The sequence below is a fragment of the Netta rufina genome, assembly GCF_964035555.1.
Source record: "Netta rufina genome assembly, chromosome: 27".
Taxonomy (NCBI): domain Eukaryota; kingdom Metazoa; phylum Chordata; class Aves; order Anseriformes; family Anatidae; genus Netta; species Netta rufina.
Genome location: NC_140151.1, coordinates 3,252,591 through 3,274,602, shown reverse-complemented (window position 1 = coordinate 3,274,602; position 22,012 = coordinate 3,252,591). Strand labels below are relative to the sequence as shown.

At 49.6% G+C, this 22,012-nt stretch overlaps 1 protein-coding gene across 1 annotated transcript in view; it reads left to right on the top strand.

The window, feature by feature from the left end:
- DPYSL2 (dihydropyrimidinase like 2) overlaps positions 1-22,012 on the top strand; it is a 41,432-nt gene that overhangs the window by 15,169 nt on the left and 4,251 nt on the right. Inside the window, exons 4-12 of the mRNA XM_084302373.1 lie at positions 6,452-6,616; positions 7,653-7,714; positions 8,833-8,913; positions 9,795-9,863; positions 13,760-13,880; positions 16,852-17,008; positions 17,172-17,313; positions 17,988-18,158; positions 21,059-21,238. Of these exons, the coding sequence (XP_084158499.1) occupies positions 6,452-6,616; positions 7,653-7,714; positions 8,833-8,913; positions 9,795-9,863; positions 13,760-13,880; positions 16,852-17,008; positions 17,172-17,313; positions 17,988-18,158; positions 21,059-21,238 (1,148 nt within the window). The remainder of the gene's footprint in view (positions 1-6,451; positions 6,617-7,652; positions 7,715-8,832; positions 8,914-9,794; positions 9,864-13,759; positions 13,881-16,851; positions 17,009-17,171; positions 17,314-17,987; positions 18,159-21,058; positions 21,239-22,012) is intronic.

Genomic DNA, 22,012 nt, shown 5'->3' with positions numbered 1-22,012 from the left:
TGCCACTCGGTGCAGAGTTCTCGCCCTTCAGGATGATCTGTTTTGTTCTTGGGGGGAAAAGCTGTGGGGATAAAACTCCCAGCTATGCAAAGCTAAGATTTGATTGCTGTATCCACAGGATGTTAAGAAAATTCTTCATTTCTATTCCCATTGCTTTCCTGTGGTCTCACACACCAGCTTGTCTGTGTCCAATACATGAAGCAGAAAGCTTAAAAGCTGTCTTGCAGCTATCCTGCCTCATCCCAGATCAAAAAGCACAGCCCAGACTGTGGTTTAGAGGAAGAATTGGCTATGAAATGAGAACACAGGAGATGTGTGCCTCTTTTAGGTCACTTGACTTCAGATTTCTGAGCTCAGAAGAAATGCCGAGGTCTCTTTCTAGCCTAAATCAATGCGGAGTTGGTGAGCTGGGAGCCGTGTTTTGATGCTTCAAGCCCCAGTCCTGTTGCGGAGAGGTTTGACTTTGGAATAGCCGTGTTACCAGACAAGGCAGCTCTCTGTAGCTCAATTTCTTGACCTCTAAAAGGGTCCCAAGGCCATTTGACTACAGCAGAAGGGATTGCGGCATCCTACAAGCTGCGAGTTCGAACTCTTTGGCTGAAGCGAGGTCTCTGATTATGGGATAATCTCCTGCGAAGCTTCCTTGGCTCAGGCGAGGGCCTGACTTGCAGTTCACGTGTGTGGGTTTTGCTCCACTCAACTTTCGTAGCATTTCTCCCAGTCCCCACCGGTGCCAGCAGAACGCCGCTGCCGCCACAGACGAGCAGCAGCTCCTGACTGCTGAGCACGGAGCCGTGCAATCACCAGGGCTGAATTTAATTACAACCCTCTCAATAAAATGGCTCGTGACAGAATGTACAACTCCATAAATTCACCAGATTTCATCGCATGCAGTGGCTGTGAAGATTAAGTAGTATTAAAGAGGCAGATGTGTTTATAGCGATCAAGCTGCTATTTAAAGTTTGGGGTTGGGGAAATCTGCCTGCTAACAGAGAAACTTAAATGTCAAGGATTTACACCTTATAAACTCCTCTTAAACAATAGGCATGGTTAATGCTAGCAGGAGCCTGAAATAATGTGTAAAACTGCACTTTGTAATGGTGACTGGAGCCCTGCGTCTATGGCCTTATTACGTACACAGGTTTTGGGGCCAGTTGGCCCTAATTCCTTTTCATATCGACCGTATCACATAGTTTTTCTCTTTCCTGGTAGTGGCGTTCATTAGCTGAAGATGGAGGAAAAACTTCATGTGTGCTTTAGATGACACGTAATTAAACCAGTCGAAAAAAACCCTCTTTACAGGGGAGAGCTGGAAGCAAGGGCTATTAATAGAAACTCCAGGAAGAGGCTGTTAGCAAGCCAAGGCCTGCTCAAATGAGGCAGGATGGAAAAAGGAAAAAAAACGAACATGCCACAATACCAGGAAGCTATAAAACCCATTAATCCCCACCCATGAGGACGGCCGTCCAAAAAATAAAGGTTTGTTTGCAGCGTGAGGCTACGAGCTGAATTCAGCTGTCCCAGCGAGCTCTGGAAAAGCAGCAATTTCTCCTGAGCACAGCGAGGGGTCACAGGTATCAAGGCAGGGCTCTCAAAACACGTTTTGGAGAGCTTCGAAGTGCCAGAGAGATCTCAGAGGGGATGTTTGATGGCTTCAGTCTCACAGCATCCTGTAGGCTGTTGGTTAAATCCTGCAGGTGATCCCTGGTGCCCGTGCAGCACAGCCGCCTCCGTTCTTGTACCAGGCAGGAGCTGCAGCCATCCCCCTGCTTTGGAGAAGCTCTTACAGACCAAAAAGCCACAGCACATCGGGGTTTGGAGGAAGAAGCCAAGAAATGATGCAATGTTTCATGAAGCCACTGTGCAGAGCCGAGATCGGCTCCATTTTAAGCGTGCTGAGCTGCTAGCTGGTGGCCTGATACGGCTCCAGGGTCAGCGAGAGGATGCAGCAGCTGAATTAAGAGCAAAGGGATTTTGAAAGGCAGCCCTTAAGACCTGCACTGACCAGCGGTATCGGTAGCAAATGCTCACGCCTTGTGAAAGTGATGCTGTCACCTCTACCCGACTTAGGTTTTCATGCCTACATTAAACCAACGCTGCTCTGTTTTCCCCTCTGCTGGGAAAGCTCCCTCGAAATCAATTCCTCCAAGCTTCTGCCTTCCCCTTTCACTTAGCACCGAGTGCCTGACCAGTGGCTCTCTCTTCCCTGCAGAATCCAGCCTTTTGGGCTCGTAGGATGCAGCATTTTGGCGTGGCTGAACGCCAGCCCTGCTGTGTTAAAGCCCCGCATCACCTCGGTTTATTGTCTGCTTCTAATCTGGAGCTCCTTAATCCGCCCGAGGAGCAGCGAGGGGTCGTGAGAGGCAGTAAAACAGCCACGGGTGACGGGCTGGTGGGAGCTGGAGCGTTTGGAAGTGAGTACAGAGGCACCTTGTGAGCAACGTGAAGCTGCACGTGCCGATGGGAGAGCAAAAGCTGGCACGGCAGCGAGGTGCTGAAGTCTTGCTGCCGGTGGCTGGAACAATCCTGGCACGTGGGCACCCAGGTGCTCAAATCCCCCTGCGCTTCAGAGGGCGGCGAGCTCTTGATTTGGCTGGCAAAAAGACAAAATCCAGTAATTTTGGAATCTCATCAGCTTCTTACCAAGGGAAAAATTAGATTTGTTAACCGCATCCTGCTCTTTTTTTCCCAGAAAGCGGTTATTTTCCTGATGGAAACCAGCTCGCTACCTTCTCGGCTGTAGGCTGTTGCATTTTGGATCCTGTTCCTCAGAAGGTTGCAAGATAAATCTGCAGAAGGTTTGCTGTCCATAGCTGAGAAACCACCGTAATCCTAACCTCAGCTTTGCCTTTTAGCTTGCTGAGAGTGTTTTAAATAAGGAGAAGCATTAGGATTAAGCCCGAAATTCAGTGAGATCCAGGGAGCTGCTACAAGGACCACAGCTATTTCATTCCTCCTTTGAAGCTTTCAACATTGATGAAGTGCTACTGAAGCGATCTTTTCCTTTTCTGCCTTTTTCTTCCTTTTGTTTCTTTTTTTGGGAGCAAGCCTTGAGCTTAAAATGAGTCGGCAACTTCCTCTGCAGACCTCGGCGGCTGACATCATTTGCGCGAGGATAATCAACAACAGGAAGACGACATCTGGGCTTGGAAGCAGGACGAGATCAAGGCTGTGGTGGGCTGGAGAGCGGAGGGGTGACCACGGGCTGCTTTGTCTCAGCTGAGGCCACTCCATCTGCTGCAGGAGCTGAGATTTTTGCTTTTGGAGAGGAGAGGCTCTCCCAAACGTGGGGAGTAAGCCGGGGGCTTCCCAAGGGAGGAGGAGGATCAGCGAGGTCGGGCTAGCACGGCTGCTTTTCACGTGGGAAACCTCCAGGGTAATGTGCACGGCTGGGACCGCTGCGTGCTCCGCAGGCTCTCCGAAGACCTCGTGGCCTCGTGGCAGATGATGCCCAGGGGTCATCTTGGGAGCCTGGGGCTGTGGGAACCTAGCAGGATGGAGCTCGCATCAGCTGCTTCGTAGCGCTTTGAAGCACGGGGACCTAAAGAAAAAGCTTTTTGTTTTGCTCCCAGCTCTTGAGCTCTGCCTGAGGGCTGGAAGAGCTTCCTCTGAGCTGCGTGGGGGCGCTTCCCACCCTAGCACCCAGCAGGAGGAGTTCCACCCCTCGGTTGTTTTAACAACTGGCAGGCGGTGCTACCACGGAGGAGACATTTAGCCATGTCCGAGTTACCTCTGCGCTGATATTTTGGGCTCAGAGGATGTGAGAAATGGGGACGTGCTCAGCATCTGCTGCTTCTGCTGCCTCGCCTGCAGCAGCCCTCCGGCTCCAGGCATCCCTGCTTTGCTCTGCCACGGTGCTGCTGCCCCGGCTCCCTCTGGAGCAGTGAAATCCCACATTTTTGAAGGCTGGGGGTGCACGTTCAGGCCTCCTTCTTGCTGAGTCCTCCCACGTGGATGTGCTGAAGGGGTCTGTTAGTGACGTGTCCCATTTGGATGGGGCCAGAGGGTGATTTGGCTCTCGGGGAGCTCGAGGGAGCTGCGCTGAGCTGTGTCGGCAGCACAGCTTCCATATGAGATATCCCCAATCCCCGGAGCCGGCTGTAATGCACATATGCACCACTACCCCCGTCCTTATCCTTATTGTAACCAGCTGGGGGTTGACTTGGTCAGAGATCTGATAGAGCTCCCTCACCCCTCTCCCACTCCCACAAACTCCCATTACTCATCCTTGGGCAGCGCATGAAATGGGGGGTGATGGAGCTCTGATCCTAAACACCGGAGTCATTCCTGGGGCTCCTTAAGCCCTCGGGGTCTCCAGGCAGAATTCCCAGATGCCAACCAGCCACGCACTGCCTTGGGGTTTTCAGAGCTCTTCTGGCACCTTTTGTCTAAATGGAGACGGATTTAGGATAGAGATTAAAGAGGATTTGGGGGCTTTTTAAATAGTGAGGAAGACAGCTCTTGTGTTAAGGCCATTCCTGAAAACCTGGGTTTTCTCCGTGTCCCTTCGGTAACGCAGCGAGAATGTCATTCTTCTCCTTGTTCTTCATTCTCTGTAAGCTACAGATTAACTTTGGCAGGGTGACAGCGGGCTGCGTCCTGGCCAAGAAACAATTCAGCCTGGAAGTCAGCGGAAGGTTCCTGACCGTTACAGCTCGTGGAGGAGCAAGGGGATGATTTTTTTTTTTTTTTGCCAACAGGACGGTTGATCGGCTGGTGGAATTCGGCTTCCTTTTCCTGAGGGTGGTGAAAACCGCATCCTTCATCTGGTGCCAGCCACCAGGGAAATTTCAGAGCTTTCTGTCATGGCACAGAGGAGCAGGATGCTGCTCTGAGCGGGCAGACAAAGGCCTCCTACTCCTCAGCCCTTCAGCCCCTGCTGATTAAAGCTGCGTGGATGATGCATGGCAAAGAACTGCACATCCCATCCTTCCCTTTGCAGGCTAGCGCGGTGCTTTGAGGAGCAAACACAAGCTTTTTAGAAGAAAAGCAAATATTTTAACTGCTGTTTGCTGTGTCTTGTAGCTGCCTTTGCAAGACAGAGGGGGTGGGCAGAGCTTTGCAGGATGGTTTGGGTCATCCTCTTCCGTTGGTGCAGGTTCTGCACGTCTCAGACACCAGAGATGCTGTTACTGCCCCGGGTGGCTGAAGCCCACGGGTATTTCAGGAGAGCAGCACTGCTTTTGCAGCAGGCTGAGAGCTCCCGGTGCAAATCCATTTCTTACGGGGGTGCAAAACCAGCAAATCTCAGCCACCACGTTGGCGTGGGGGAGACACAACGCTTGGAGAGTGAGCAGGGCTCGAGGACTCTGTCCCTTAGCCTCGTGGAGATGTGAAGCTAACTGCTGAGCTGGTGGCAGCCCGGGTACTTACCAGTGAGGTTAAAAACAAATGGCTTCAATTTCTCTGTCGAAAATTGAAGCCTTGTTTTTTGTTTTTTTTTTGATTTTTGGGTGATATGACAGAGAATTTAAGCCAGGGCTCCAGGGCTCTCCTCCTCCCTGACAGTGTCTGCCCAGTGACCCGTGAAGTCTTGCAGACGTTCCCTGCTCTCCCAGCAGACAGTCAGTGCCTCAGATGCTGGCTCAGTTCTTTTATTTCACCGTGGCTAGTGAAGATCCCAGAGATCCCATACATTCAAACAATCTGAATATTGCCCAAATTATTGGGATGAACAACAAACCTACAGGTACAAATCTCATCACTGGTTGATGTTGTGCATCTGTAGTACTGGTGGTGATGTTCTGTAGCTGCTTATAAACCCTGCTGCTGTCAGACTGATGAGTTCAGCTAAAATGAGGATAGGACTGGAAAGATGCCAGAGGCAAGCAGGACCCTCTTCTCCTCAGGCAGTGTCTGTGGGCCTGCTCCTTTCAGTCCTTGCTGTCTTTTGTTGGGGATGTGTAGCACAAAATGACAGAGGCTTTGGTGGCCACTCTGTATGGCCAGCAGCAGTGTGTCCTGGCACTCGGGGTACCTTTTGTAGCATCCACAGAGGCACAGACAAAGGCACTGCTTGGATCCGAGGTGCTGAGCACTGAAAGCTGCCAGCAGATCCTCAGGCAGATCCTCACGGGGGGATCTTGCCCGTGTCATTGTGGATTTGTCACCCTGCTAGGTAGGAGGGGAGGGTGTTTATGGAGCGGCGGTTTGGGTTTGCTGCCTTAGGAAAGTCATTTGCTTCGTTTAGAAACAATGGCAGGCTGACAAGCTGTGGATGGAGCTGTGCCCTTCAGCTCCTGCTTTGTAGTCGGCTTCCTCGCTGCGGTCTCAGATGTGGGGCTTTGGAAACCAGGCCCTTCAAACTCAGATTTTAAGGGGAAGGGGAGAAGTGGACTCCTTTTTTATATTTTTTTTTCAGCAGCAGGTCCTGCAAGGCATGCTTTCTGCCTTAAACACCCCCGAAAGATCCCGAGCCAGCCTGACCAATGCTTCTCTTGTCTTTTCCCAGTCGACCACGTGGTTCCGGAGCCAGGCACCAGTTTGCTGACTGCGTTTGACCAGTGGCGAGAATGGGCAGACAGCAAGTCCTGCTGCGACTACTCCCTGCACGTGGATATCACCGAGTGGCATAAAGGCGTCCAGGAGGAGATGGAAGCTCTGGTTAAAGATCATGGTAAGTTTGGTTAGGGAACACACAAGGAAGCTTTTCCCCTCCTCATTTTTTAGGGTTGGCTCCCTTATTTTTCAAGACCAGATCTTTCAGAGGTGTTTTATTCTTACCTCCCAATAAAGCTGTTTCGGGCCCTGTCGTTATCTTGTCCCACTCTGGCTTCTTGCCAAAGTTTGGACAGTCAATTTTAGAAGGCTTTGGGGGATAAAGTGAGTTAGACGGAGGAGCATTGATTTACAGAGGAGAATCTCATGCAGGGAAGCCCCTTTGTTCAGCTTCAGACATCAAACTGCTGTAAACAGGGGAAGAATCAGGCCCAGAAAGAACAAGCCAGCGCCGGTCACTAACGGTGGAGAAGAGCTTAATAAAATGACCTCATAGGATTTTCCCCTCTTTAATTTCCTTGACGTTTCATCCTTAGGCTAGAGTAATTTTCCATCCTGTTTGTAGCTTAAAAAAAACAACCAACCTTTTACATCCTAATGAGTGTTTTCCCATAAGTGCTGGGTAGGAACTTTTCTCTTGTGCTACAGAAGGCAGGAGAGGGAAAGCTGACTTCTGAGAACTCCCCGTGCCGTGGTCAGTACAGACGTGGTGCAGGAGGGAGTGGGAGATCAGGCAGACATGCCCCGTCTCTGCTGTTGTGTGCAAGGCATTTTGCTTATTATTTTTATGAACTCAGCCTCCCACGGTGCTGAATCCACAGAATTTTTCTGATTTCAGTGTTAAGTGGAAGCCCAGGGGTTTAGCTGTCCCCACGAGCTGCACCGTTCCCATCGGCTGTGTTAATAAATGCCAGCTGGCTGGGGAGGTCCTGGCTTTGCGCTGCGATTTGTCAGGAGTGTGTGCATCTCGCCATGTGCACGTATGTGTATGCATTTCACAGCAGATTAAAGTCATTTATTTGTCTACCTATCATTACTGCTTGCCGGGGGGCTGATTGAGGGAATGGCTCCTTTCTGTGGGAAACGGTGTGTTCCTTGTGTGTGTGCCTGCAACGTGGATGTCAAAGATAATTCCTTTGCTCTCTTTCTACCAGGTGTGAATTCCTTCTTGGTTTACATGGCTTTCAAAGATCGCTTTCAGCTAACTGATTCTCAGGTAGGAAGGCTTAATGTTCACATCCTTCTGTCACCGAAAGCTGTGCATTAGTCACATCCAAGGGTTTACATTCAGGCTATTTGGATCTGACATTCTCTTCTGGTTTCAATCTTTGCATGTGTAACAGGACCGAAGGTTTGTAACAGTATCCAGAGCTCTGCCTCCCAGAACTCTTTTAAACAAGAAACAAAAAAACGCTGAAAGTCTTGGCTGGGGAGAGTAATGGTAAAACTCTCACTTGGAGGGAACTAAAGTTTTATTCCTGCTCCTTTAGTGTGGAAGCAATGGCAGATTGATAAATTGCTGCTTTCTGCCTTGACACAGGGCAAGCCAGAGATCTCTGGCATAAATTGTGCTTGTGTTTGTAAGCTGAAACGGAGCCTGGTCCTGAAAGAGGGGGTTCTGGCTTTAGCAGTAGAATCACTGGGACCTTAAAAAGGAATTGCCCTCCTGTTTGCTCCGAGTGGCTACATCTGAGCACCGTTTAATTGTTTAGATGGGTAGTTTATGTTTCTAAATGTGGTGGGAGGAGAGGAATGCCTGGGAGCCATTTGGAGCGGTGTGGGAGGCAGTGGTGTATGGCAGTCATCTCTAATGACTGGTAGGCATTTTAATGAGCCACCATTGACTGAGCAGGTTGTGGGTTTGTCAACCTGAGCCCTCTCAAGCTGCTTGGTGGAGTGGGAAACCACAGTGCCTGTCCCAGCAGTGAGCGGGGTGGGCACAGGGTCTTCATAAAAATCAGGCAGAAGGGTTTTTTCCATGCTGGGCACCAGTAAATGAAGGCATGGAACAAGTAAAATGCTGTGAGCTCCTTAAAATCACTCCTTGCAATTGCTGTTTCTTTCTCCAGTGTGTGTGCTAGAAAACCCAAACGCTGGTGTTTGAATACTGCTTCTTACAACAGCAATAGTATTCGACCGTAAAGATGGGGAAATCTAGTTGTAGGGGGAGAAAATGGATCAAAATGTATCCAGCAAACAACATCTTACCTTTCTTAATGCTTCCCTCTTTTCTATTCTGCACAATTCTGTGTGCTAAAGGAGATCTGATATATGGGTACAGAGACCTGAGGGTGCACTTGGGGTGTATTGTGGTGTGTGTTTTCTGTCTTCCAGATATACGAGGTCCTGAGCGTAATTCGGGATATTGGTGCGACAGCTCAAGTGCATGCTGAGAATGGTGACATCATTGCTGAGGTATCTCGTGTTTATTCTGTGGATTGTTAACTTCAAAATGCTGGGAGGGGTTTAAACACTGGATCCCTTTTTGCAAACAGAAAATCCTGGAGGCATTTAAAAAGCACAGCACAGCAGTGTCAAGGATGCAAGCAGAGCAGTGCATCAAATGCCATCCCCTTCACTGTCAGTAACAATTCAGGTTTTTGTGGCAATTTTCAGCCTGTGGTGGGTGTCAGCCCTCTCTGTCTGTCTGTCCATAACAGAAAGTCTCACTGCGTGCTGAAAAATGCTCTGCAATAACTTCGAGCAGGGGAGTGGGAAGGAAAATAACTTCCTACAATATCTGGGATGCTGGCGTTTGGGATCCGTTAAACAGCAAAGAAGAAGAAATGTTATTAATGCATTTGGATGTAATCTGATCTCCAGATCATTTTATACGTTATGCCTCAAGCATGCACAACTTGGTGGTGCAAAGGATTCCTTCATTGCCTGGCTGGTGAAAAGACCACCTGAGTCTTGGAGCCCAGTGGCCTGCAGTTGCAAGGATGATCTTTGCAGGAGATACTGTTTTTCTGCATCTCAGAGATTATTTTATAGACACAAATGAGGAGTGAAAGTTGAGGAGCTGTGAACCCAATGTGAAACAAATCAAAATAAAAGGCTTCCCTGACCTCCTGTGAACAAATCAGCAAGGGTTTTGTAGAGCTCTGGTTATTCTCAACAGTGGAAGTTGGACAGAACTCTGTTTTTAAGGCCCTTATGTAAAGCCCCATGTGACCGTCAGCGAGCGCAGATGCCTAGGATCTCACTTGTACCTCTTACAAACAGCTGTGTTTGCTGCAAGAAAAACACACGCTGCTTTAAATCTTTTCTTCTGCTCTTTTTTCTCTCTGCCTTAGGAGCAGCAAAGGATCCTGGAACTGGGAATCACAGGCCCTGAAGGGCATGTGTTGAGCAGACCCGAAGAGGTGAGAACCCCTTCCCATTTACTCCCCAGTTTGTATCATTCCTGCATTGCCACCAGGTAGTTCCTATTGGGCTGAATTTGTTCACAAACAAGATTTCATCCTGGCTATAAACAGCATTGCTGCATGGGGGGAGGGAAGAGGCTAAAAGGCTTCTAGGGACTGAGTAGGAACTACTCCATTCTACAGACGTGACCGCTATGGGTACTTCTGAGTAATTGAGGAACCCCCTCAGCTTCTCTACTGGAGAGAGGGACACGTTCAGGAAGTAATTTTTCCACCCTAAGGTTTTGTGTACTTTCCATTGTATTTGATCCTTTGATGAGCATTTTACAGTTGGTGGATTTTGAACACTGAAGGACTAAATGAGTTGCTGAAGGCACAGAAGATGTGTACCAGAGAGGGGAGCCAATTCCTAACTCCTAGGCTATTACTTCGGCATACCTAACCTTCATCCTTCCCATTGATTCCTCTAGGGTCAAGTGCCCCTATCCCATTTATCTCACTCCTTCTGGCCCCTTAAAAGGAGTCCTGTGAGTAAGAACAAGCTCAAAACTTTGAGATTGGTTCCCACTGCGTTCTTCATGTCTTGTCTTTCAGTATCTTTGAGCTAGACATCTCACCGTGGCACCACGGCTTTGTGGAGTCCATCCATTATGCACAAGAAATTATTTTTGTTCCTCTAAGATACCGGGGCTGTGCTGACTGCCAGATGTGGTCCTGCTGGAAGCTGAGCGTGTGAGATCATTCGCACATGCCCTTCATGCTCCCTCTCCGTTTCCTCCCCTTGATTCAGACAAGCAGCGTCCAGAGACATTTCAGTAGGAGTATAAATCACTCCGTTGCTGCAGGCAGAAAGAAAAAAACAAAACTGCTCAGCTTGGGCAGTGTGCGAATCCTCCCAGAAGTTGTGTTTGGCTGCAGGAGCTGGGAGTTTTTGCTTCCTGGAAGTTGCAAGCAAACGCTTGCACTGAGCCTTCCCCCCCACCTACCCCCGCGTTTTTATTGTCAGACATTTCGGCAGGCAGCAGGAGAGCAGGAACAGACGCCACTCAGACACTCGGGGCTCATCTGTGGAGCACCCCTAAACTTTTGTGGACTTCAAAGAAAAGCTGCTCCTTGTCTTGAAGGATCTGGCTGTCAAATTAGTCTGTCTACTTCAAAGATCGCCATTAGCGGAGGGGGAGCTTTTAAGAGCGAACTGTGCGGTTCCCTGGCTTTGTTTGTTTGTTCCATCTGTCTCCTGCACTGGGCAGAAATGTGCTCTTTCACCACGGACACAGCAAGGCTGCCTGAGGACACGTGGCGAGGACCGGGGGAGCCTCTTCCAGTGTCACCGGGCAGCCTCGGTGCAGCTGAACTCAGCTGTGCCGCCAGTGGAAGCGCTTGGTCCAAATTCTCCTCCTTTAAAGTCCTAGGAAACAGAGCAGGAAACGATGTCATCTGCTTCCCTCCCCTCCTTTTCCCCGACGCAGTCGTGTTTTTAAAAACACGCAGTTCTCTTCAAGCTGGCCGATGACAAAGGCCAGATCCTGAGGGCGGCAGCAGCTCCGTAATTCCTCTTAACCTCAGGAGGAGCCGATGTTTCTTGCTGTTCCTCTGGAGGGCTGGTAAATGCTAAATTGGCTTTTCACACTGTCCCTTACGGCGTGTAAAGCCTGTCCTAAGGACTTCATGATGCTTGTCATCTTGCTAAAGATCCACTTCATTCAGAGCTTCCCCTACAGCGCAGCAGCAGGAGTTGTTCCCACTGCCTCTTGCAGAGCTCTGGGTCAGGGCCATGTTGAACAAAACCAAAATGTTGGTTAAATCAAAAGCCCTGCAGAATTCAGTGAGATGTGTGTCTGAGCGAAGCAAGCAGCGTCTGGCCACGTGTGTTTGTGTCTCACTCAGAGCATGCACATCTTCTGAACTTCTGGGTTGAGCAGAAGGCCCGAATTAAGGCTTGCATTTCACTGCTGCCTCAGCTCACCTCAGTAACCTGGCGTTAGCCAAGGTGACACCATTCAGCACTTGGTCCCAGCCAGCAAAGGAAACCTGCCCTACACCACCACCCCAAGGCAGCATCACCCCATGGCTTGCTGTAAAACCCTCCCCCTCATAGCAGGGATCGTTCGGCAATGACTTTTCAGCGTGATCCCTCATTTTTTTGTTTTCATTTTAGCCACAAAAACGCTGAAAGCCCGAGCAGCCCAAGTGCTCCAGGAAACGTCTTTTTTTTTTTTTTCCAAGAGAACTGCTGTGCTAGGGCTTCTGATGCATGCTGGTAATTGCAAACATTCCCCTTTGGACTCGTCGTTGGGTTATTGTTATGTGCCTGTCACCATAGCATCTGGGCACAAGGCATGAATTCAGCAGCCTCCTTCTGCACAGAAAATATTCTTTTACTGCTCTAGCAGTTGCTTAAAGGCATTTCGGTCAAAAGCCTGGAGATGCAGACTTCTATCCCTGCTTTGGAGGTGAGGAAACGAAGGCACGATGTGGAGATGGACAGAGCTGCGTGTGCCTGCTTTATGTGGGCAGCTGGCAACGTGATGCCATTGCCTGGAAACGTTTCCCCATCTGACTTCTCTCCTCGCTTCTCAGGAGGGACAATTTTGCTTTTCTTGGCTCTTCCCTTCAGCCTCCCTCTTTCCTGCAAGTGCTGCTGACTGTGGCTTGCTGCAGTGGAGTAACTCCCTTCCTTGCAGCCTTTTCCACTTGGGTGGGGCAGCTGGGCCAGAAAATGTCCCCATGGTGGCAGTGGCACATCCCCACTGCCTGGGGAGGGTTAGTCACAAGCCCTGGAGTGGGGACAGGCTAGGGTTTTAACCCTTTTGGTGCTTGCAACCAACCTGGTGGGTTTGGGGGCTGGTTTTCTTCTAAAAAGTCCCATCTGGCCTTGTGTTGTTTTCCTTGAGCAGCCCGGCTGCCAGCAGAGCAGTACCAGGTGGGAGCAGAGCTGTTCTGGGCACTTGAGCATCCGTGTGCCAAGTACGGTGCCCTAAGGTGACAGATCCTTAATTTCAGGTATTCCTGCAGCAGACCGAGCTAGGAGCCAGCAGTCAGCACGTCCTGATCCTGGGACTGGTGCTGGTTTGCTGCTCTTGGCCTGAGATAAGGCACTGCAGAGCAGATTTCAGACTGTGCCAGGCCCGTGGGAGGTGCTGGTAACCTCTTGCTTTTGGAAATCAGGTGGCTGATGGCTTGGAGCTTCAGTTGCCTTTGCTGTTCTCTCAGAAGATGTCTGTGGTACCACAATTCTTCAGAGCAGCAGGCACAATGAGCATGACTCCCTTGTTAAATCCATCAGCTGGACTGCTTTGATTAGAAAATGTGATCTGTGAAAGTCCTGCTCACGTTCATTCGAAGAGCGAAAGAAAGCGGTGTCTCAGTCTCGCTGGGGCTCACTCTCTACACGTGCAAGAAAAAAAGAGTTGCTTTATGGGGTGGCTCACACTCTGTCAGATCCCGAGCCAGATGCTGTGGTGGAGGGTACAATTTAGCAGGCTTGTTTGCAAACGTGGCTTACCAGAATATGTGGCTACAGCATCCCTCTTCCGTGCGGGCTGGAACATGAATAGTTCTGCTGAGTTAACATTTTGTTGGTTATTTTTGCCTAGGTTAAAGAAGGGGCTTAATCATACTGACCCCGAGCACCTGGAGCGTTATTTTAGGACTTAGGCTGCTTGCAGGGAATCTCTGAAGCAGCCTGGGAGAAAAGGTAGTAGAGAGACAGGACTGGAGCCCGGTGCCATTTTAATTACCCTAATTGCACTGTACAAGTTTGCAGCTCAGATTTGGAGAGGTGGGAACTCTCCTCTCACCCTGCATGCCCTGTGACCCTGTGGAGGAGGATGGGGGAGTCAGGAAGGTTAGGAGGATGCTCCCGCTGACTTGCTGCTGCCTTTGTTTCACAGGTGGAGGCAGAAGCTGTGAACCGGGCAATAACCATCGCCAATCAAACCAACTGCCCCCTGTACATCACCAAGGTGATGAGCAAAAGTGCCGCTGATGTCATTGCTCAGGCCAGGAAAAAGGGTAAGCCAACTCCCCTGGATGGAAGCACCCTCCTAACTCATGCTGTTCAACTCCTTGCCAACACAAGCTTCATCCCTCCAGGAGAGGTTTCTTTTTCCAGTGTTACGTCCAGGCTCTTTTTCAAAAGGTCCCCAACAAGTGCTTCTGTCTCATCTCCCCCAGACAGGGGCTGTAGCAGTGCCAGGAGCTGTTCCTTTAGTTCAGCCTGGAGGCTCTCTCTTCACACCCATCCTACTACATTGAGCCATGTGCCTTCGTGTTATCGCAGAGCAATTCCCTGCTGTCTGCACTTAACACATCTCCATGGAGACTGCAAGCAGTGTCCTCTGTCCAGCTGCTGTGCACTTCCTTTGGTGCTTTCTGCTGAACTGCTCCCGGGGTCAGAAGTGATTCTAAGAGCCCTGACTGAGGTCTTTGGCTCGCGAGCCCTGCTGGAGTTAGTTGGAGGAGCTGAAGTGCTTCCAGCTGTCCACCGTGCTCCTTGCCTGTGAAATGGATGCTGTGCTGTAACAGCCCGGCATCCAGGCAGGAATTGGGCTCATTAGTCTGGGTTTGGCTGGGAGTTTTAATTGCCCCTGATAACACTGCCTGAGGATGCTGCAAGAACCAAGGCTTAGACCTGCCTTGGGTGCTGCTGCCTCGTGGCTCCTCTCTCTCGGTGAGGTCTGAAGGAGCTGCATGACCCTAAATGACACAGTGACTTCTCCCAGGTCCTGACTGTGCTGCCTTGCCCCCAAGAAACGAGGGTTACAAAGCACAGAGCGCGCCTGTCTCCCTGCTTCTGTGACTAAACCCTTCATTTCTATTTAAAGTGCTCTGGGTGGGTGAGTAAGCAGGAGGGATCGTTTCCCCCCTCCTTTCCACAGAAGGGGTGCATTTAATTTGGTGCAGTCTAAATAAGCCCGAATAGATACACAAATGACATCACTTTCCATCTGAGCGTTTGGTGCTAGAAGAGCTCATTTCCTACTGCAGCAAACGGATTCGGGTTTGTGTATGAGCTCAGAAGTGTTTGGATCCCATAATTCCTGCTAAGTGAGTTCAGAGCTGGTAAGGGAAACCGATCTCCGAGGCATCCCTTTGTGTTCATGGTGTGGAAGCAGCTCGAGCTGTTTGGGATGAAGTGTCCTCTGCTCGCTCCGTTAGTGGAGGTCACTCTGAAACGAGATGTGTTGACACAGCAGAGTGGCTGCATGGTGCACTGCCCCACAGAACAACTCGATCCCATAAGCCAGGGAAGCATCCTTTGGTTTTTCTAGATAAAGGACTGGAGACACACACGCCACAGAGATGCAGCATCGACAACAGCACCTTTCTGCCCTCACTGTCCTCAGACCACTGGCTGAAGGGTAGTCGTAGGGGTTGGGATAACAGACCACACACTTTCATCACAAAAACCGTAAAACTAACCTGCTGTGGCTGGGGGTTGGCCTGTCTGAGAGGTGCTGGGATGCTCCCAGGTGGCTGACCCGCAGAGCTCACTTCACTCAGCTTCCTGAGTGCGCTAGTGTGTGCAGTTTTCCTTCAGATTGCATTTTCTCCTTATAAGGAGAATTTGGGGTATAAATGGCACGCCATTCTCTGCTCCTTTATGTAAGTAATTCAATTTAAATGCTGTGCGTTACCCAACTGGGTAGCCCAGGAGGGCCACACACACTACCCTTGCCCTCCCAAGCAACAGAGGAAACAGAGCTGAAGACTCTCCAAAGCAAAAACAAAACCGAATTGATTCGCTAAAATTGAAAAAAAACGACTGTTATTTAAAGCCAGATGTTCCCAGTGGCATTTGTATGGAGGAGATTCCCTGCAGGCCCTGTCATTGGCGGATCTGGGAGCTCAAAACATTGCTCCCTGCAGAACAATCCTCCCAATGTATCGGCCCACAACAGGCCTCCCATTAATAGCCAGCGTGTGTTTCGCCTTGTTCTGATTTCATAACCCTATTTGTGGCAAGTGATGTCACGCGGCCTCTTCCTCTGCTGGTGGATCCCCTCCGATAAAGCTGCTCCGACATCTCCTGCTTCGGTGTGGTCCTGGAAGCAGCGTGCAGCCTGCTAATGGATCCAGTTCTGCCTCACCAAACACACAAGCTCTTTCCCAGCTTGTTTAAGAGCCTAGCAGTGGTTTGAACACGGTGGTGAAAGGTCGTGTTTCTGCACTCTGCATGGCGAGGTGAGGCCCTGCCGGCTGGCTCTTGCATTGCCTTTGCCAGTCTTGTGCTTTTGAAGCATTCAGCATTAACATTTTAACCACCCACACTTTTTGCAGGCAGGTACACATACACAGAGTGGCCAGGCTCAGAAGGCAGCTGGGCAGGCCCCTAACGGGGATTTGGGGAGCGTTTCATTTGGTGAGCAGATCTGCGGGGCTGCCAGCCTGCACCGCGTTTGAAGTTGCAGCATCTTGCAGCTGCTTGGTGTGCAGATGTTGCTGGTGCATTCCAGCATGCAAAAGCATCGCAGCCTTAAGGATCGGCTCTTCCTTCATGTGGTTCCAAAAATGCTAATAAAGAGGAAGGATGCACTGGTGGTTAGCGGACTGGACAGCGAGTCAGAAGATCTGAGTTCATTTCCTAATTCTGCCACAGATTTACCAGGAACCCTTGGGGAAATCACTCAGCTTCCCTGAGCTGTATTTGTGAGCCAGAAACGCTGCTGTTTGCTGTTTTGTCTCAGCGATGTGCTCTCTGCAGGCAGTAAACTTCCCATGGAGGAGTTGTATCTGGTCTGTGCACAGAGCCTGCTCCAAAATCAGCCTTGTTAGATCCTTCGTGGCTGTACATTTATAAAAATATTGAAGGTGCCTTTTTTGTTCCTTCCTTTTCTTCCTTTTCCTCTGGACCAGGCTGTGTCTCCTCACACTTACAGTTCCCCTCAGCCTCTTTCATGAGGTTCTTAGCCCCGAATCCAACACAGTGAATCTTTGGACATTGCTTGGTGCTCACCATGCCTGTGTTTCCCCCCTCCTGTAGGCACTGTGGTGTACGGGGAGCCCATCACAGCCAGCCTGGGTACTGACGGATCTCATTACTGGAGCAAGAATTGGGCCAAGGCGGCAGCTTTTGTCACTTCCCCACCGCTGAGTCCTGACCCAACCACTCCTGATTTTCTCAACTCACTACTGTCCTGGTGAGTAGAGCTCTTTGTGTTCTTACAAGATATGTTTCATCCCAGGACAAGGGGATTATAAAAATAATAGACATTGTTGGCAGCTCGCAAAAGGCTGTTTTATCTTTAGTGGCAAACCCGTGACAATAAAATACCTTAAAAAGCTGTCCTTGTCTGTTTCCAGTGGAGACCTTCAAGTTACTGGCAGTGCCCACTGCACCTTCAACACTGCTCAGAAAGCTGTTGGGAAGGACAACTTCACCCTGATCCCTGAAGGAACCAACGGGACTGAAGAGAGGATGTCCATCATCTGGGACAAGGCTGTGGTATGTCCTGGGCTGATTGCGTTGTGGCCAGAGAAGGAAACTTGTTTAGGTTAAGCCACCCTTCCACTTATGATTCTGCAGACTTGAAAATCCAGCCTGTAAAGCATCCAGGCATGTAGCAAACGTTCACTTAACTAGTGAATGGTTGAACCTCTCTGCCAGTAGCAGAATGGTCATTGAGAGGAGCGTGCTGTGTGCCAGGTCTGGATCTTCCCCTTTGTTTTTGTGTGTGCGTGTGTCATGTCTGATTTCTGACCTAAAATTACCAGTCTGGCAAGGAGGAGTTGGAAGTCTGTTCATTAAGTTCTGTTATCTCTTTTTGCACCTGTAAAATGTTGCTGATAAACAGATCGAGCAGGAGTTGTCACTCTCTTGAGTTAAAGTGGTGTGGCCAAACAGACAGAGTAATGAAAGGGGGGTTTGGTTCTGGTCCCTGCTGCACTGCAGCTGGGGGGTGAGTGAGACAAGTTCCTTCCTTCTTCTCCACAAGCAGACGTTCAGAGCTGAAGGAGCTGCAGCAGTGTGTCGTGACCTCCTTGCAAAAGCTCGGCCCCTTTACTTGAGCTTTTTGCCCCACAGAGCTCATTGGGAATCTGCTTTTGATGCTCCTGCCACCGGCTTTTTGGAGTGGTCCCCATCTGGCTAATGCAGTGCCTCCTTTTGTCTTTCCCCAGGTGACTGGCAAGATGGATGAGAACCAGTTTGTTGCTGTGACCAGCACAAACGCAGCTAAAATCTTCAACCTGTACCCACGGAAGGGCCGTATCGCAGTGGGCTCCGACGCTGATTTGGTTATCTGGGATCCTGACAGCGTCAAGACAATCTCTGCCAAGACTCATAACATAGTAAGGATGTTTTTTATGATATGAGCTCTGCTGCTCATTTCCTCCTGTCTTCCTTTAGACTATGCTGACAAGAACCAGAGCTCGTGACAACCGAGGGTTGTTTTTTTCCCCATGCCCCAAGCCCTGTCTGGTCTTACACCCAGCACAGCTCAGTTCTGTGCGCAGATGGAGAGGTGACTGAGCCCACAGCTGCAATCACATGAACACCCAGATATTTCCCTCGGAGCAAAGAGCTTGTTGGCTCTTTCTGAGCATCAGACGTGCGGATCTGAGCACACAGAGAGCTCTTCAAATCTCTTAAAATGCCAAGAGGCCTCCTATCACGACGTGTCATTTATGACCTTTTGGCTGCCTAGCAGTGGGAATGGGACTGCGCCTTTTCTCCTTGCAGTTAGTGCAGCGTGCCAGCTCCTGGCCACCTCAGCTGCAGATTTGATCCAGGTCAGTGAGTCTGAGTAGATTTACACCACGTACTGATCCGGCTCTGATTGCTCCAGGCCTCTGGCAGTGTTCAGGCTTTGCTGCAGATGTCCTGCCCCCTGGCAGTGGTGAGGAGCAGGATTAGTTGCGTGATGGAGGCCCAGAAGTTGGTGAGTACCCACCAGGAGAAGGGAGGTGGAGAAATACCCACTGCAGGCACTGTGAGCTGGCTGAATCCACAGCAGGTCTGTGCGTGGAGTCAGACAGGATGTTATTGATTGGCACAGGGCAGCTCCCACACTAATCAGACCCTTTTTCTTTTATGGCTTTGGGGCAGCACCATCAGAGGCACTGTTTGCCGCTGGTCCCCAGCAGCGTCCCAGCCCTTACACCTGGCTCCTCCAGCAAAAAAGCTTTCCCACCCTGTGCAAAATGGCAGAAAGGTCCCAGCACAAAGGGGTGCTGGGAGCCTCCCTGTGCCATTCCAGCACTGTCTCAGAGAAAGCAACCTCTGTTTGCATTTGTTGACAACTTGTTTCATTGCTGGCGATGAACCTATGGAATGTTTCCCTGGAAAAAACTCCTTGTTCTGTTTTCCATGAATGCTCTCATTCACTCTGGAGCTGAAGGAGCAAAATTTTCTTCCACACTTTGGATCCCTGGGCACATTCACAAAGGAACTTTTTTTTTTTTTTTTTAAAGGTTTGGTTCCCTTCTCTGTGACTTAACTCTGTGTCAGAATTGGTCACAGATGGCCTGGATTCATCCTGCCCCTGCTTAGACTTTGAGCAGAGGCATCCAGACCCAGAAGTCTGGCTGCTTTAATCACCTTAGAGGTGCTTCCAGCTTCATCACCTCCAATCTGGAAAGGAATGGCTTGCTCGTTAGCAGAGGGAGCTGAATTGTTTGCTGTTAGGTGCTGAATTTAGTGTCCAAACCTGGGTTTGTGCTTACGGGAGCTGACCAGCTCGAAGAGCTGGAAGTAGCTTGCTGGATTCAGTGTTTGACAGCTGTTGCCATTTAATGGCTGTTGATTTTAGCAAATGAATCAGACTGTTTAAAATTTCCTAACACAAATTTCAGAGACCTAATCTTTTGTGGAGATGCCCCGGTACAGTCAGGTTTGACTGCGGGCCACCTCCTGGTTTTGCCATAGGTCTCGGAGCTAGGCTGAAGGACGGCTGGATCCACCCTGGAGTCACTGCTCAGAAAGGGTTTTAGGCTAAAGACTGCAATCCCGCTGGGACTCCTGCAAGTTCAGACGTGGTGCCAAGACTGGGGAGGATGAAGGGCTCTCTTTCAAGTGGTTTGTTAGAGCTCGAAGGGCTGTTGAACAAGCAGCAACTTTTTTTCTTACAGGTCCAGCTTTTCACCTCTTCACCTCTCTCATTGCATTGCCTGTCAGAGCTGGCATTGCACCTGTTGGGGTGTTTCTGTGTGTCTCACACTGCACACCAGCCCTGTATCAGAGAAGAAATCATTACATGGGATGCCCAGAGAGTCAAGGCATCCTCCTTCGATCAAGAATAAAACAAAAGGCCCTTTGAAAGGCAGGGCAAGCGGTTGCTGCGACACAGGGCTCCATGCTGATTATGTGGCAGCAGATGATTGTAACATTTTTAAATGCTAGAGCAACATGCAAACATTTTCCAAGAATTCACACCGCTGTTGCCACTGTCTGGCAAGGAAACATGAGGAGCTAGGGAGGGAGACGGTGTTGTTCTTGGAACAGCCTAATTCATAAGTTTCTAACCAAGCCTCCTCCTTTGCCACCACAATTTTTTTCTTGCTGGACCCGGTTTGCTGTCGGTTTAACCGCCATTCTAGCTAACTGTAAATCTGCAGCCAGGCCTACCCATACTTATAACACACTCCAAGATCAAACTCTGTCATTAACTCAGTAAAAAAGCCCTGGGTTTGTCTCGGAGCTGATCACCAGAGTACGAGTCCCCAAATAACATGGTTGGAGTGCATCTCGTTCCAGGATGTTCCTGGGTGGGACATTTACCCGCCATTCCTTTAAAACTTCCCTTTTTTTCCATGGTGTGATGTTTCAAATCCTATTAATCGAGGATGAGCAATCCCGTTAGAGTAAAACAAGGTTGCCCTGGTCCCTGACCCATCAGCAAAATGCTTTTTTTAAATACATTTTTAAAAAAATTACCATAACTTTTCATATGAAACCCAGATAAAACTTTATTTGACTCTTCAATCCCATGCAGCTCAGGAAGGATAGGTGCCTAAATCCATTTTGATGGGCACGCTTCAAAGTATTTGCATTTGAAACTGGATTTTCTCTGTAAGAATCTTCGCAAAGAACATCGTGCATGAGTAAATCCTCAATAACTTTAAACACTATCAGGTTTGCTTCCATCTGTCCTCGAAACCTGGGGAATTAGCATGGCTGGGGATGGTTAGTTAAAACATGGCAGGCTTTGCTGGCACGAATTTGCATCACGTTGTCTTTTTGTCTGTTCCAGTCTCTGGAGTACAATATCTTTGAAGGCATGGAGTGCCGTGGGTCGCCTCTGGTGGTTATCAGCCAGGGGAAGATCGTGCTGGAGGACGGGAATCTCCACGTAACCGAGGGCTCCGGGCGGTATATCCCCAGGAAACCTTTCCCTGACTTCGTTTACAAGCGCATCAAAGCAAGGAGCAGGGTGAGTAGAAGTGGCTGGATGCACATTTGTTGTCTCTCTGCAACCCCTGAGTTCAAGTGGGTGGAAAACAGATGCAATCCCCTGGCTCGCTGAATACACACACTTCGGCACCAGAAAATGTTCCCGGGATAGGAGCCACATTTATCTCATTCCTCTTTCATTTTTGCTATTTGCTTGAGTCATGACAGGAGTATGCTTTGTCTTCAGCTTGGATTTGCTGCAGATTTTATCCTTCTGCTCCATAATTGTGCTCTGTCTTGGTGGCACCTGGACAGAGTGAGAACTGTCTGGTTTAGACATGAGTCAATCTGCAGATAACCCAGCAGGCTTCTCCTCCTGCAGGAGCACCACGAGAACTTACTGATAGCAGTTCTACATCAAACCTTTCAGCAACAGCTTAGAACTCTCATTTATTGTTAACGATACATTATGCTGCTTTCCCTTCTGTCAGATGCTCTTGTCTGGTGACTGGTGAGTCAGAGGCACAGCCCACTGCCTGGATAGAAGTGGGAATGTTTCTATTTTTAAGAGGCTAAAATTGTTGGAAGAGTGTTTTGGTAAAATACACCCAATCAAAACAGAAACCGCGTTTTGAAATGCCTTTAGTTGGTAAAAAGATGAGAGACAAGATGATGCCGAGCTCGGTTGCAATTTAGCTGCAGAGGATTTAAGAAGTTTATTTCCAGATGAAGTCAGATTTCTGAGGAGAAGGAGGTTTCGATGTCTGAGCTGTTGCCCTCTCCTGGACAAAACCAGAGCTGTTCCAGTTCTGCT